At 47.5% G+C, this 16586-nt stretch overlaps 1 protein-coding gene across 1 annotated transcript in view; it reads right to left on the bottom strand.

Moving 5' to 3' along the window:
• plcb3 (phospholipase C, beta 3 (phosphatidylinositol-specific)) overlaps window positions 1-16586 on the bottom strand; it is a 62688-nt gene that overhangs the window by 23080 nt on the left and 23022 nt on the right. Inside the window, 10 exon segments of the mRNA XM_061233438.1 lie at window positions 172-255; window positions 1169-1385; window positions 3048-3194; window positions 3726-3892; window positions 5573-5673; window positions 6413-6485; window positions 6642-6692; window positions 8248-8327; window positions 9101-9244; window positions 11260-11328. Coding sequence (XP_061089422.1) covers window positions 172-255; window positions 1169-1385; window positions 3048-3194; window positions 3726-3892; window positions 5573-5673; window positions 6413-6485; window positions 6642-6692; window positions 8248-8327; window positions 9101-9244; window positions 11260-11328 — 1133 coding nt within the window.

Here is a 16586-nt window from a genome sequence, read left to right as displayed (position 1 = left end):
GAGTAAAAAAAAAAAAAAAAAGTGAGAAAGTGAGAAACTGAACCCATTTTGAGCAGAAAGGACAGATCCCTGCTGAGAGCCGCATGCCCACAATGGCGCCTCCTTCCTCCTCTCCCGCGCGACGCGCCTCCTCCCCCCCGGCGTGCGCTCGCCCCAGTTTCCTATACTCACGAGTCCACGTGGTTCTCGAAGGAGAGGATGAGAGGGTACGGCGACTTCTTAAAGGCGCTCTCCGCGATGGCCTCGATCACCCTCCTGCGGCGGGAGAGGCAGGGCTCAGCGACACAGCTCAGAGAGCCAGGCGCTACCGTTTAAACCCAGAGGCCCTCCCTCCTGGTTCTGGAGAGCCGTACGGGGGTGCCGGGCTCTGCTGCTACTCAGCACTTAATTAATCAATTAAAGCAGGTATCTACACGGTTATAACTCAACCTCACCTGGTTTCATGGGTCTGAATTGGTTTGCTGATACTAAGGCTCTCCAGTACCAGGAGTGAAGACCGCTGGGTTAACCCGTTTAATGTGCAAGATTACAAAAAGTGTGACGAGAATGTTCTTAACTGAACACGTTATGAACATTGCAATGCTGATGTAACAATGATGGAAACGTTTTATTTTACAGCCTGTTACTCACCTAGTATTTACTGGGTAAAATACCAGGTGCAAAATTACATGTCGGTAACTATTTTGATTCCAGATGTAAGTACTATGAAAATGGCCTGTAAACGTATTTACACAGTACTTAACAAGTTTGTTTCACGGTACTTACTGACTTTGTTTCATAGTACTTACCAATGAAATCAAAGCAGTTACCTTTATAATTACACACGTAGCTGTGTATTTACCCAATGAAATAGCTCAAATAAGATTCAAGATTCAAGAGGTTTTATTGTTACATCCATTTATACAGGTACCAATCTTAAGAACTTAAGCTTAAGATCCTTAGGCTACAGCTCCACAAATAAAGCATTACCACAACGACCACTGCCAATCGAAAAAGAACAGTCCTGGAACTTTGTAAAGAGCATTAAACAAAAAAAAAAAAAAAACCCCACTCTTCAAATGGTTCAGAGCAATGCATGATGGGAACACATTTACAGAAAGACACGGCGGCGCAGGGGACAGCACAGCTGCCGAGTTGGACTGATGAGGCACAGACAGGGCGGGGTTACAGGTGGACAGGTGGGCTGGGTGGGGTAGGGAAGGGGGGGTGTGGGGAGCGTTCGCGCACCTTGAAGGGGATTTCCGTGGTCATGGTGAAGCCGTGGGTGATGTAGGGCTCCTCCTCCGGCGGGCGGCCCTTCCAGCAGTCCAGCTCTATGCAGCGGCAGCCTGTCAACAGCACCTGCCTGTACATCTCCACCGACGACGGCCCTGTCAACTGCCCCACTGAGGGGGCAAACGGGGGCAACGGGGTCACTGCTTCAGCTCTGCAGTTCATCACTAAACCCCCCCCCACACACACACACACACACACACACACACACACACGCACACGCACACGCACACGCACACGCACACGCACACACACACACACACGGACCACCTGTTACCACGGAGCCCTTAATTAAACCCACGAGTGCCTCTCTGAGCACTGATTAAAGAAGACCTGTTCCTATTCCGGTCCTATTCACTTCCAGTCCCCCGGCTGGCAAAGTCAGCCCTTCTCTCTTGGTGCTTGAACTAATTCAGTCACTTCTGAAACAAACTTCAAGTAGGTAGCGCGCACTTCCCGGGAGCCTGCAAGACTGGAGTCTCAGGAAGGCTCTAAGACTGACTAGCATCGTTGAGTACGTTTAATTCATTACCGTACACAGAATAGCCTGAATAAGCTAATATAATGTTTTTACATTATTACATTATTGGCATTTGGCAGACACTCTTATCCAGAGCGACATACAGTTGATTAGACTAAGCAGGAGACAGTCCTCCCCTGGAGCAATGCAGGGTTAAGGGCCTTGCTCAAGGGCCCAATGGCCCAATGGCCCAATGGCCCAATGGCCCAATGGCCCAATGGCCGTGCGGATCTAATTGTGGCTACTCCGGGATTAGAACCACCGACCTTGCGTGTGCCAGTCCTTTACCTTAACCACTACGCTACAGGCCGCCTTATTGACAGGCCGTTTTCTTATTGACAAAGCTGGGGTACACTGCAATAACCAAAAAATAAGTCAGTCTCAACAAGTATTTAGTCTCATATTTAGACTCAAATTCATATTACTACAATTTTTAAAGACAAAAATATTGCCAATGAGGTGAGACAGTTTTACTCATTCTAAAAATTGCCAATTGGGTTTGACAATTTCACTTGTCAAACAAAGAGCAGCTTTATATTTAAGCTAATGTTGCATACTTCAGAGAAAAAGATTAAGTCTCAATACAATACTTTTCAGGGTATAATTTGAGATAGCAGCTTAGTTGGATTACAGTAGTACAGTATGCATTACATATGATCATGTTTAAGTCTATGTCACCATTACGTTGGTAGCTGTACGGTACATACGCGCACACACATTCTGCGTTATAACATTACAAATGTATGTAAATGGTAAATGGTTGGCATTTATATAGCGCCTTTATCCAAAGCGCTGTACGACTGATGCTTCTCATTCACCCATTCATACACACACTCAAACGGGGGATCTAACCGGCAAACCCTCCGACTGCCAGACGACTGCTCTTACTGCCTGAGCCATGACGCCCCCCATGTCACAAGCATTGAATATAATGACAAAGATACTGGATGCAACACAGAAGAGGAAGACGTGACTAGGACACACTTCATATGATGGGATACTATAACTACTACAGATCCAAGTAAGGTTGGTTCTACTTCATTCCTTACATTACCGTTATTTAGCTTAACATGTTTCTCCAACGTGACTTACTCAAGGGCCCAACCGCTGCACGGATCTTATCGTGGCTACACCGGGGCTTGAGTCACCAACCTTCCAGGTCCCAGTCATGTACCTTAGCCGCTAGGCTACAGGCTACAGGCCGCGCCCTTACTCAAGCGACCACCCGACTGTGAGGCGGGCAGAGCCTCCGTACCTGTGAGGTATGTGTTGTGTGAGGAGTTGATGAAGTAGTGTGCGATAGACTGGGTCATGTCGTCGATGATGTCCAGTCTCTCTGAGGGAACGATGGAGTTGTCCTCTGCTTCCAGATACCGACTAAAGCACAGCAGAGAGATCTGGTCTGTAGAGAGAGAGGGAGAGAGGCCATATGTTATATCGTACTTGTCCGTAAATTAAACAGATTTTTTTGTCTTTTTCTATTTATGTGGTCTTGGAGAGAAAGAGAGAGAGAGAACTGCAAAAAAAGGTGTTATGTCTTGTCATGAGACAAAAATCTTTTCTTCTCTGAAGTGGAAAATATTAGCTTGTTTTAAGTTACTGTTTGAAATTTCACTTGTCAATGAGTGAAACTGACCCCATCGGCAAATCTTGAAATGAGTCAAACTCTCACCCCATTGGCAATATTTTTCTTTTATTAAGAAAAAAATTGATCAAAATAAGATTTTAGGTCTAAATACGAGACTAAAATAACTTTTTGGGTTTTTGCAGTGAAAGAATAACTGAGGAAGTTGGAGAGACACAACCGATAAAAACAGCTGCACAGAGAGAGGGAAAGGCTGAGAGAAAGGAGAGAGGGAGGACAGGAGGAAGCAGAGAGAGGTGAAGACGTGGATGTGGTCACAGGGTGGGGGAGAGAGTGGGGGCGCCCCACCTCGCTCCAGCTGGCTGGCGTTGGGCTCGTAGTTCTCCATCAGCTGCCGCACCTGGTCCCTCTTCAGGGGCGGGTACAGCACCTCGTTCAGGCGGGAGTCCCTCTGGCGGCGGTTCAGGAAGTCCAGCATCTGATCCAGGGACAGGAAGGGCTTCCCCTTGGACCCGCTGAGAGACAGAGAGAAAAGGGGGGGGACATTGGTTCAGACGGTAAGAGCAGTTGGCAGTCAGGGTGTTGTCTGGGAGTTGGGAGGGTTGCCGGTTCGATTCCCGCCCCGGCTGTGTCGAAGTGTCCCTGAGCAAGACACCTAACCCCCGAATGCTCCTGACGAGCTGGTTGGTGCCTTGCATGGCAGCCAATCACCATGAGTGCGTGAGTGTGTGTGTGAATGAGAAGCATCAATTGCACAGCGCCTTGGATAAATGGCCTTGCCAGCCATTTAACATTTACCATTCATACTGAGGTGAGGGGGTTCGTCATAAAAACCCGCAACTGAGAGTATCATCACTGGTATCATACGAAAAGTAGAGTCATTCCACATTAATTACCCTCTTATAGATTAGCATCTTTACGAATAAATGCAGGGAAAGGGGCACATGCACAATAGAACCTCAGGGAACCAAACGCATCGGGAATGAAGGAATTTGGAATGTAGCCCTGACAGTATTCCTTTTTCATTCACTGTCTCACTGTGCTATAAAAGCCACAGAACTCTATAATAAGGGAAGAGATTCCATCCTACAGTTATTTACGTTATCTGCCATTCAGGTGCAGAATTTGAGGATGGCGGAGCAAAAAATGCTTTTACCGAAAAAAGGAAAACGTTTTTTTCCTTACGGATATTGGCTACATTGTTACTGACGGGTGTTTGACAGATTTTTATTGGGTATTTGAAACGGTTTGATAGCAGGAGCAAAAGTGATACCATTTTAAAGGTGGGCTAATTGAGCTACTTTATCCACATGCAAGTAATAGCCTATTTTAGTACTGAAGGTGACACTTAAAATAGTGACTGACAGTTGTAGTTACAGAGACATTGGCAAAGAAACAACTTTTCACACATGCATGAACACCAATGGTACGTGAAAGACGGCACTTGCATTGACCGTATCATAGCCATCCGTATGCTGCGATCTTTTCTGGATTTAAAATTATTTGCATTTCAATCGAACAGCAAATTTTGTCCTGGTCCTTTCTAAAGCTCTTTAGCAACAGCCATTAAGATCACTCCCCGTCTCATTTATTTATATAAATTCTAGTTTCCCCCAAATAATAGTGTTAGGCCAATATATTTCTATTTTGTAGTCGTCATTTTGTATTATACTCCCGATTCCATACCTTGTTCGGTTGATCAGACTTTTTCGGTTTATACTGTATATGGTATTGATGCCGCGAGAGAAGGTACATACAGTACTATACAAACACACATGCAGCCAAGGGCACATGGATCTGAATATAAGCGTGGGTATTCACATACACACACACAAACACACACACACACACGCACGCACGCACGCTTGCACGCACACACGCACGCACACACACTCACACACTCACACACTCGCGCGCACACAGACACACACGCGCACGCACACACACACACACACTCACACACTCGCGCGCACACAGACACACACGCGCACGCACACACACACACACTCACACACTCGCGCACACACACACTCACACACTCACACACACTCACACACTCACACACTCACACACTCACACACTCACACACTCACACACACACACACACACACACACACACGCACGCACACACACACACACGCACTCACACACACACACACACGTGTCTGTACTGGAGGCAGCGTTCGCTGACTCACAGCTCCACAAAGATGCGCTCGATCTCGGGCCTCAGACACAGGGTGCTGAGAAAGGTCTGGAACATCTCCCACGTCAGGTCCTCTGGCTTCAGCACCTCGGCCTGGGGGTGAGTGGCAGGGTGCAGGGACACAGAGGGAGGGAGGGAGGGAGGGGAGAGGGGAGAGGGAGGGAGAGAGGGAGGGAGAGAGGGAGAGGGAAATCAATGTGGAGATGGAGATGGAGAGATAGCGGTCAGTGGCTACACCGGAGCCTGAGGGGCATAATGACAACAGGCTGGTCAAAAAACCAAAAATCAAAAACACAAAACTGACAACACCTATATTAACCAGCGCCAGTACAGAGAAAGGGGGGATTCAGACTTCAATTTCTTCCCCACAACCTAGCCACCTGCATTAAACCACCAAATAAAAATAATGCTTTTTTAAATAAAAATAATGCTTTATTAAATAAAAATAATGCTTTATTAAATAAAAACGCTTTCAAAATGCATTAAAATAGCTTTTGCACGTAAAATCAATTTTGCTGTTACTTTTATTCCATATCCTCCGATAACCTTGTTTACTTATGGCTTGCCAGCAGGGGGCGCCATACGACAATGAAAAATAAAAGTATTGCGGCGGCATTGAGAATGTCTGAGTGCCGTCCTGTTTCCCAGGTGACAGCGCATACGCTCCAGGGCACGGGGAGTGGAGCTCGTGTTCAGATAGGGGTGATTGTTCTGGAGAGCGAACTTTGACCCGCCTCTCCCCAGGCAGGTCTGCGGAGCGAGAGCGGCTCTCCTCTGGATCTGGGAAGCGGTAGACGGAGCGCTCATAGATTACCTGCGGGTTACAGATTACCTTATTGGCGATAAGGCCGCACTGCTCCAGCGCCGTTTCCACGCGCTTCTTGTCGGAAAATATCTTGAGGAAACTGAGGAGGGAGAGAAGGAGTAGATGGAAGAGCGAGGGATGATGGGGAATGAGAAATGAAAGAGGGGAGAACAGAAGTGGCCCGTTACGTAAGAGAACCGAGGCACAAAAGCAGAACCAGGGAGGCAGGTGTGCGGGCCGGTCCCCGGATACTCACTTCTTCACGGGGATTTTGTCCTGAACCAGTTGCAACTTGAGCTTAGTGTACCTGAGAACACAGGGACCAGCAGCTCAGGAACAATGCAATACTCTCCAGGTACAGAGCAAAAACACACACACACAGACACACACAGACACACACACACACACACACACACAGACACACACACACACAGACACACACACACACACACACACACACACACACACACACACAGACCACACACAGACCACACACAGACCACACACAGACCACACACAGACACCACACACAGACACATAGACACACAGACACACACAGACACACACAGACACACACAGACACACACAAACACACAGACACACAGACACACAGACACACACAGACACACACAGACACACACACAGACCACACACAGACACATAGACACACAGACACACACAGACCACACACAGACACACACAGACACACACAGACCACACACAGACCACACACAGACACACACAGACACACACAGACCACACACAGACCACACACAGACCACACACAGACACCACACACAGACACATAGACACACACAGACCACACACAGACACACACAGACATACACAGACCACACACAGACACACAGGCAAATGTGCACATGTGCAGACACAGACACACAGACACACACGCAAACATGCATACGTGCAGACACAGACACACACAGACATAGACACACACACAGACACAGAGACACGTACACACAACACAGACACGCATGCACGCATACGCACATATATACACACATACACACATGCGTACACACACATTCACATGCACAAACAGACACACGGAAACACACAGGCGCACACAAATGCACGCGCACATACAGACTCACATGTCCAAACACACACACACAAACACACATACGCACACACAAACAGACATACGCGCATACTCTCACACGCGTATGCACTCACGCACATGCACACACATACGAACACACTCTCACACACACATACGAACACACTCTAACACATGCATACGAACACACTCTCACACGCGTATGCACTCACACACTCACACACACATACGAACACACTCTCACACACACATACGCACACACACACATACGAACACACTCTCACACACACATACGCACACACACACACATACGAACACATTCACACACACATACGCACACACACACATACGAACACACTCTCACACGCACACATACGCACACACACACAAACGCACTCTCACACACACATACGCACACACACACATAAGAACACACTCTCACTCACCCACACGCACACTCTCACACGCGTATGCACTCACACACTCACACACACACATACACACACTCTCACACACACATACACACACTCTCACACACACATACGCACACACACACACACATACACACATACGAACACTCTCACACATGTAAGCACTCACACACTCACACACACACACACATACGCACACTCTCACACGCGTATGCACTCACACACACACACACACACACACACACACACACATACGCGCACACTCTCACACGCGTATGCACTCACACACTCACACACTCACACACACACACACACACACACACACACACACACACAAGGTCCCTTACGCTTTCAGGAGGAAGGTGCTGCGGGAGGCATTCTGGGACAGGATGTTTGTGGCCAGTTTAAAAAGCTCCTCCGTCCACACCTGGAAACACAAGCAGGCCCACAAGGTGGTCACAACAGCCCTGCGGCACCATAAAAGCACTGTTCTGCAGCTGCTGCAGCGCTGACGCTAACAGAGACACACACACACACACACACACACACACACACGCACGCACAGAGGGAGTGTGTGTGCAGTGTGTTCCCTCAGGCCCCGGCAACCCAGGCACGAGGGCCAGCTGGACCTGCCTGATGTTGTCCGCCCGTTTCTTTACTTAAAGGTACAACAGGTAAGATTTTCATCTTAAAACATTGTTACAAGGCCATTGTAAACCCCTTCCTGTCATTGAAAAAGCCTCACTGACTCACCCCTCCGCCTGTGTTTATAGTCCTTAAATTCGGGTTTCAAAATAGACCGTTGACGGCCCGACACTGTACCAAAAACATTGTATAACTGTGTAATAATTCAAGCCCATTGGTTGAAAAAAGGTTCTAATTGCCACAGCCAATGGCGTTTCAATGTCAGCACCTTTACAGAGAAGGGAGAGCGATAAACAGCGTTGTGGTTTGAAGGCGTTTGCTGCTGCTATTCCTCTCTTGACCGTTAAAAGTCCGAAATTACCGACTGTACCTTTAAAAGTAGTTCAGCGGCCCATTTATCTACCACATAAACGTGAACGTTGCCATCTACGGACGTAGCGAAGTAGACGAAAAACAGAAAAGGAACAGAGGGAGACAGAAAGAGAGGGAGCAAAGGGGAGAGAAAGAGAGTAAGACTACGGGAGGGTGGGTCGTGGAGGGGTGGGGGTGACGTACCTTAGCGGTGTCCTCCTGCAGGGCCTGGAAGGTCAGGAACGAGACGTTGACCAGGTCGCAGCCGTAGACCACCGTGACCAAGTTCACCTCCGGGCACCCGCCCTCGCCCTTCCCCTGGCCCACCACATCACGAACCCGAGGATCCTGAGGGGGGGAAGAGACCAGAGACGCGCCACGTTACCTCACCGACAGTCCCGATTTACTGTACTCGTAATGCCGTTGGAATTCCACATTTGTGCAGCATTGGTAAATGGTAAATGGTAAATGGTTGGCATTTTATATAGCGCCTTTATCCAAAGCGCTGTACAATTGATGCTTCTCCGTTCACCCATTCATACACACACTCCCACACCGACGGCGATTGGCTGCCATGCAAGGCGCCGACCAGCTCGTCAGGAGCATTTGGGGGTTAGGTGTCTTGCTCAGGGACACTTTGACAAAGCCCAGACGGGGGATCGAACTGGCAAACCCTCCGACTGCCAGACGACTGCTCTTACTGCCTGAGCCATTGGGAATAAAGAGACACACTTCAGTACACTTCAGTACACTTCTCGGACAGACACCACAACACATTAACCCCGTTCAAAGCGGAAGAGGGTTAATGCAACACACACAGCTCGAGAACAGACTTCAGAAACGGTAAATAGAACTCAAATGTTGTCATAGACCAGGTTCACAGAACAAGCCAGGACAACAGAGAGGAATATTAGTTTACCGGGGGAATACAATTTGTACTGTTTAGATGCCAATTTGACGGATAACAAGGTGGATCGAAGAGAGTTCGGCGAGATTACGCCGGGTAATTGAGAACATTCCTCCCCGGTCTAACCGAATCAGCGGCGAGTCCGAGGTCCCCAGTCGTCGGGTGTTGATTTATGAAAATCAAAGTGCATTAACGGGCCGTCCCAGGTAGCAGGGGCCCGATTTGGCCGGCGTCCGCGGGAGAGAGAGCGGCGAGAGAGAGACTTTACAGGGGCCGCCAGAAAAAAAAAAAAAAAAAAAAAAAGCCAGCCTAAATAATGTAGTGAAAAAGTGGGCTGGAGTGCAGGTTTATGTGCTGTGACATTTGAGCGCTAACGCGGGAGCTGCCGGGGTCAGGAGGATCTTTAATCGGCCGCGGTCCTGGCTCCGAGCGCGCCCCGTTCCTCCTCCTCTGAGTGCCTGGGCTGAGTGCCTGGGCCTTTTTCTTTTGTTTGCAAACACCCAGGGAAAGGTCGCGTTCCGCAGTAAGGCGCCCGGAATTGGATTGAACTGTATCGAATCCAGACGTCTCGCAGTCTGCGACCCCAATCCCACACCGCTCCCGGGCTTTTTGGAGAAATTGACTGCTGTGCATTGTATTCCCCTTCACACACCCCCCCCCCCCCCCCCCCCATGTCATGAGGACATGCGTTTTGTTTTGCCAAAGACTCCATTACCCATAAGTGCTTGCGCGGCTAATGTTTACCTCTCGGCTTGTTTAAGAGCCCGGGTTTGAGAGGGAGAGACGTGGGCCGGAGAAGCCTTCTCGGAGGACGATAGCAGCTTGCTGTGTGGAACTCGAACCCGAGGTCCTGCTCTGAGCTGGTGTCAGGGCGCCTCAGTAAGGGGCAGACAAGCGGCCTCTGCTCTGCCGAAACGGGGACACGCTCGGCGGAAGGACATGCCTCTTATCCTTAACCGTTGTCCTGGCAACCCCCGAAATGGAGAGTCGTATCTCCATGTTTGCGCCAGGCAATCGCTCTCTCCAGACACCTGGAGAATTCAGAGTGAATGCGGTCTCTCCAGACTCAATGGGGGGCTCCGGTGATTACCTTACCCGCCCCCCATCTGCCTCAATCAGGTAACTCCGAGAACAGCCTGACCCACTGACCACCATCTTAAGACAGCGGAGCGAGCAGGACGCCTCACACTGACCCCATTAACGCGGCCCGCCCCTGATTTCGGCAGCGTGCAGACAGGCAAGGCCACAACTCCTCCGTCTCCATCAGCACCCGTATCTCAACCCAAATCGCTCAATCGATGCAATTTGCTGAGGGCCAAAAATTCCGAGTGGAGTCAGAGAGTAGGCCGACGGATAAAAGAAACACTTTCGGTTAACGCACAGAGTACGACCTCCTGCACGCCACTTCAGTCCAGGAGACACTGACGGACTCGTCCTGGGATTACGCTAACGTTACCTTCGCCATTTTCGAGAATTTCCCCGTCCTGGTGTCCCTGATTAGACTGATGTCCAATATGTCCACCTCCTGAGGGAGAAAGAGAAAGAGAAAGAGAGAGTTTTGAGTTTGAACAAAACATTTATCGCAGAACGCAGCCGATCTGATACCGGCAACCCCCAAGGCCCCAGAAGTAGGAAACGGACACAAACAAAACAAAATCAAAATGAAAAAAGCCAGACAGAAACACGCAAACAAACAGAAAAAAAAACAAAGCAGAACTAATCAATACAATGCACTTATAAAATGAACACATGAGTATTCATCACATTACCATGAATACTGGTACGCTGGTAATTCAATTCAAATAAATAAATAAAAATAAATAAAAACTTTATTTATCCCAAGGGGGCAGGGCAATTAAGAAAAAAATACTAGTTCTCCTCCCTCCAGACTACACACAGCAGGAGTCTGAGAGTGAGAATGAGAGAGAGGGAGAGAGAATACTCTCATCTTCACAATTAGCTCCATCATTCAATCTGTTAAACTCAAGCTTTGTTGTTCTAGGTTCTTCTGTAAGCTGTCACTTTATTTCCTAAATGGCATGTCAACATGATCATGGTCTGACAACAAAGTACGTAGAAACTGATGGTGGGCTTTATTATTGTATTATCCCAAAGTAAAAATAAGGTTTTTATGTTTTCATCTCATCTCTTCCTCTCCATACTGCATTTCCCTCTCAACCCAAACACACCGAGACAAAACAACGGCCAAAAAACATCTGTGTTCTGGCGAACTGCTGACATAACACTAGGACAAATATTTTTAAATTTTGAGACCTAAAAATACTGTCCCATAGGAAGGAAAAGTTGGAGCTGTCACGTTTTGGATCCTGCAGTCTAGAGGCATTTCTTAGCCGAGCCGGGGGCGGGGGGGGTCATGAACACAATAGTAAACAAAGATGACGCGAGATTGTAAATACTTTGCCGTGGAAACTGCAACTTCAGCTCCATTCCTCCGCAGCTTTGTAATCAATTGGTGGGAAAGATAAAAACACCGAAAAGACCACCCCCCAAGGACTGAGCACATGTCAGCGGTCTCCGAGCTCCTCCGAGATCTATTTTCAGCGCTAATGCACTGCAGTGGGGCCCACTGGGACCGTTTGCTGCTCAGAAAATTCTTTTCGAGTGATTTGGAGGTTTAATTTCATCCCTGAGGTCAGCCTTTCATTAAGAGATGTCAACACGACTCTCTGAAGGACAGACAAATGCAATTACCTGCCTGACACGGGCGAATTCCAGCATACAATCAGAGGACACCCAGACCAGATAATGTCCTGCCCAAAAAATAACTCAAATCTGTTCGAGTTCTTCACAGAGGGATTTAGTCTCTCAGGAAATCTTAGGAAATGTACGTTACATTTCAAGGGGTACAAGTGAACTATCAAAATTGCACCAGTTGAAAAATAGAAAACTATTTCAAAGCACAGGAATTAATTAGAAAAACACCCAAACAAATGCATTACCCACAAACCTTAGTAAATGATTCATGGCGCAGGGATTCACAGTCTCTTAACGTCCTAACCCACATTTACATCACTACTGCAGCTAATAACACACACACACACACACACACACACACACACACACACACACACACACACACACACACTAATAAATCCCATAAAAAAACAACCATACACTCACCAAAACAAGCCAGAATATTGACATATGAACATTCTTTTTAACTGCCACCAGATTCATCCCAGATAGCCAGTGACTCTGGGCCATTTTAAAACCACCGCCACACATTCATTGTTGGACACACATACACCAATGACATAGACGGCTGCTAACACTATTAGCTGTGGACACGAGCAGCCGCTGCACCAGAAAACAGACAAAAACAAGATGCAAATACTTTTGATATGTAGGATGCACAGATTTTACAGTACACAGTCCGCACATGCGCACACACTCACACACACACACAAACTAAACAAGTACACACCCTATACATGCACACACATACTATGCACACACACACACACACACACACACACGCTATACATGCACACACATGCTATGCACACAAACACACACGCGCGCGCGCACGCACACACACACACGCTATACATGCACACACATGCTATGCACGCATACACACACACACATACTATACCTGCACACACACGCATACTAAAACACCCATACTATGCACGCATACACACATACTACACATGCATACACATACATACTATGCATGCACACACACACGCTATACATGCACACACATGCTATGCACGCATACACACACATACTACACATACATACTATGCACGCACACAGACACACAGACACACGCACACACACACACACACACGCTCAGGTTCTGGGCTGTTATCATGTGCGGCAGCTTTCCCGCCACACACAGGCTCAGGCTTGTGTAACAGCGCTTCCTTGAGTAACGAGATAGAGAGGAGGGAGGGGGAGGGGGAGGGGGAGGGAGAGGGAGGGGTGACCGGTCTGAACGGACCGCTCTGTACCGACCACGCCCATCTGCTTTCCATAGTGCCACCGGAGCTTGCCGTTCTCACTTACATCTTATTGCTCAACAGACATTCAAAAGAACCGTGCCACCAATATGCCGGTGCGACCTTACACTACACCCAAACATAACAGCAGGGCTGTTTTTCCCCCCCCCACTTGTAATTACCTTGTTTTTATTTTCTATAAATGGAGACAGAATACCTCATTTTTGTAACTATGACATACTTACGTTGATAATGCAAATGATAATCCAAAACTGGCCTGCAGTATAAACGTTTTCCATGAGTATAGTAGAAATTCAGATGTAAGCAAAATACAAGCAAAAGCGCTTGTTCACACTCTCTGAATCTCACTCAATCTACTCATTACTCATTGACACGAGTGAGAAAGGTATTAGAGTGTTAACTGAGAGCAACATCTGATCATCTGATCAAAGCTGGTGATAAGTTGTCACAGCAGTCTAACCACACACAATAACACTCTTTCATCCGGCATTACATATTGTATTCTTCCTAGAAAGTCTATTCAAACGCAGTGAAGGCAAGGCGCTAGCCCCGTCTGAAAACATGATAGACACGCAAAACGTTTCTCATGACCGGTCTTCTTCAAAATTGCTGTTGCACAACATAAACTGGTTTGTGGTTTAAAGTAAGAACATACACTTTAAGTAACTGCAGAATAGCTTGTATAGCGATGTCAGGGGTTGCATCAATGTATATTACCCAATGAATATAATACTTTAAAATACATTTAATCTCATCTTCACTCATTCTTCCTCTGACATAGTACTGTACGTAGCCTGAGACCGTTGTGCCCGAGAACTGAGGTTGCATAGCTTCCTCTATCTACAGTGCACGTGAGAGAAGTGCAACAAAGACAGCTTTCATGTCATTTTTTGCCTTTTACTGTGACAAATCCCAGATCTTTTGAAAATGTGGCTAATCGTCCTCGAGTGGGATCTCAGCATGCTAGCTCACCTTCCCCCTTCAACCCTCCTCACCCTCCGTTTGCCCCAGCTACACTCCTCGTACGTAAGGTTAGGTTTGGATGAATAGCAATCAGCAACATAATCATAGCTTGGGTTTAAATTCATAGGTAGCTTGGCTAACATCAGGACACAGAACAGGCAGTGTGCTAGCGACCCTAAGGCCAAGCCGGCTGCTTGGGAACCACACCTCTGTGACCCTTAACCTCGGGAGCAGAGCTTGTGCCACTTGGGTCAGCCAGCACAAAACAAAAACAGATTTTTATGTTTACACCTGTGAGCAAACACGATAGCATCAATGCGTTCACACGCATGTCCTCTGAAGGATTCCTTACTGACCCGTCACAAAGCTAGCAAGGCATCAGAAACTTTGATATCTTAAGTAAATAATGCACACAAAAACTATGCAAATCAAAAAACAAAAGTGAAATATATAAAAAGCCTCCTGAAAGTGAAACACAGAAAGCAGAAGAACCGATCACAGCTGCTTTCTGCCAACAGTAACTTCTCACGGACTTTTGAAAAGCGACTGAAGCTTCTACAAGGAATACAACAATGTTTACACTGGGTGATTAAGTCTCAAGATAAGACCACATATTTGGCCACTGGGACTTGACTCATATGTTCACAGACTGTGATTTTAGACTCCCTTTAAGTCGATCAGGGACTTGGCCACTCTTTCTTGATAAGAAGTCCAGTCTGATCCAGGCACCCATGGTAAGGTGAGGATAGGATTGCCACCTAGGTCCTGTAAAAATCCTGGACATATACGAAGCTGGCAAACTGAGCCGGACTGTCAATCGCTCTCGAGGGTGCGTGAGCCTGAAGGAATGTGGTGCGCAACTACCTTGTGCTTGGTGCCAATTCCTCTTTCATTACTAAAATAACGAGTGTGATTTGTGAAGGTAAATAATGTCTCTGCACCATTTGTTATATTACATTTAGGAACGAACACTGGATACGCTGTCTACATTTCATTAAGCAATACTAATGCATGCAACACTCGAAAATACTTAGATTCCGGGACATTTCATTTCATTATCTTTTGACAAAAATCTGGGACAGTCCCGGAGAATCCAGGACGGGTGGCAACCCTAGATGAGGAACGGGTGTGGTTGGGGGGATTGGGGATAGGGAAGGGTGGGCCTGGGCCAACAGAACTCCTGCTCATTCAAACCCCTTCCTCTGCCTCAGGGCATGTCATTTGGCTGACACTTTTTATCCAAAGCGACTTACAGTTGATTAGACTAAGCAGGAGACAATCCTCCCCTGGAGGCCCCTTAAGGGCCTTGCTCAAGGGCCTAACGGCTGTGTGGATCTTATTGTGGCTACACCGGGGATTGAACCACCGACCTTGCGGGTCCCAGCCATGTACCTTAACCACTACGCTACGAAGCCTTTTGTTTTTTGTTTTTTCTCCCTTCAAATCAATAAAAAAGAACCAAGTCCAAAGGGAGTGTGCCTACAGACTTTATTTTTGGTTGCACAGGTCACCTTAAAAGAGAGGAAAGAATTAAAGTTAGCGTGGCACATTCAGATGTTTTGCCTTCCGCTGGTGAATGGACCCTGTGTGGCAACTACCATTCCACTGTGGGTGGAGGTGGGGGGTAACTGTATACATGGGAGGGGTGCAATTCTCCTGGGGGCAAAACATAAGGGCAGGGTGGTGCTGTGGACACTCAATATCCCTGCGAACTCAAGTCTACTCCTCCTCCTCCTCCTCCTCCTCCTCTCTCCCTCACAAATCTGCCTCTCTTTCTCTCCTTTTAGCTCTCACTCTCCCAATTTCTGAAGGTCAGAGACATTTTCAAATA

The sequence above is a fragment of the Conger conger genome, chromosome 3, assembly GCF_963514075.1.
Source record: "Conger conger chromosome 3, fConCon1.1, whole genome shotgun sequence".
Lineage (NCBI taxonomy): Eukaryota > Metazoa > Chordata > Actinopteri > Anguilliformes > Congridae > Conger > Conger conger.
This window is presented reverse-complemented; position numbering and strand designations above follow the sequence as displayed.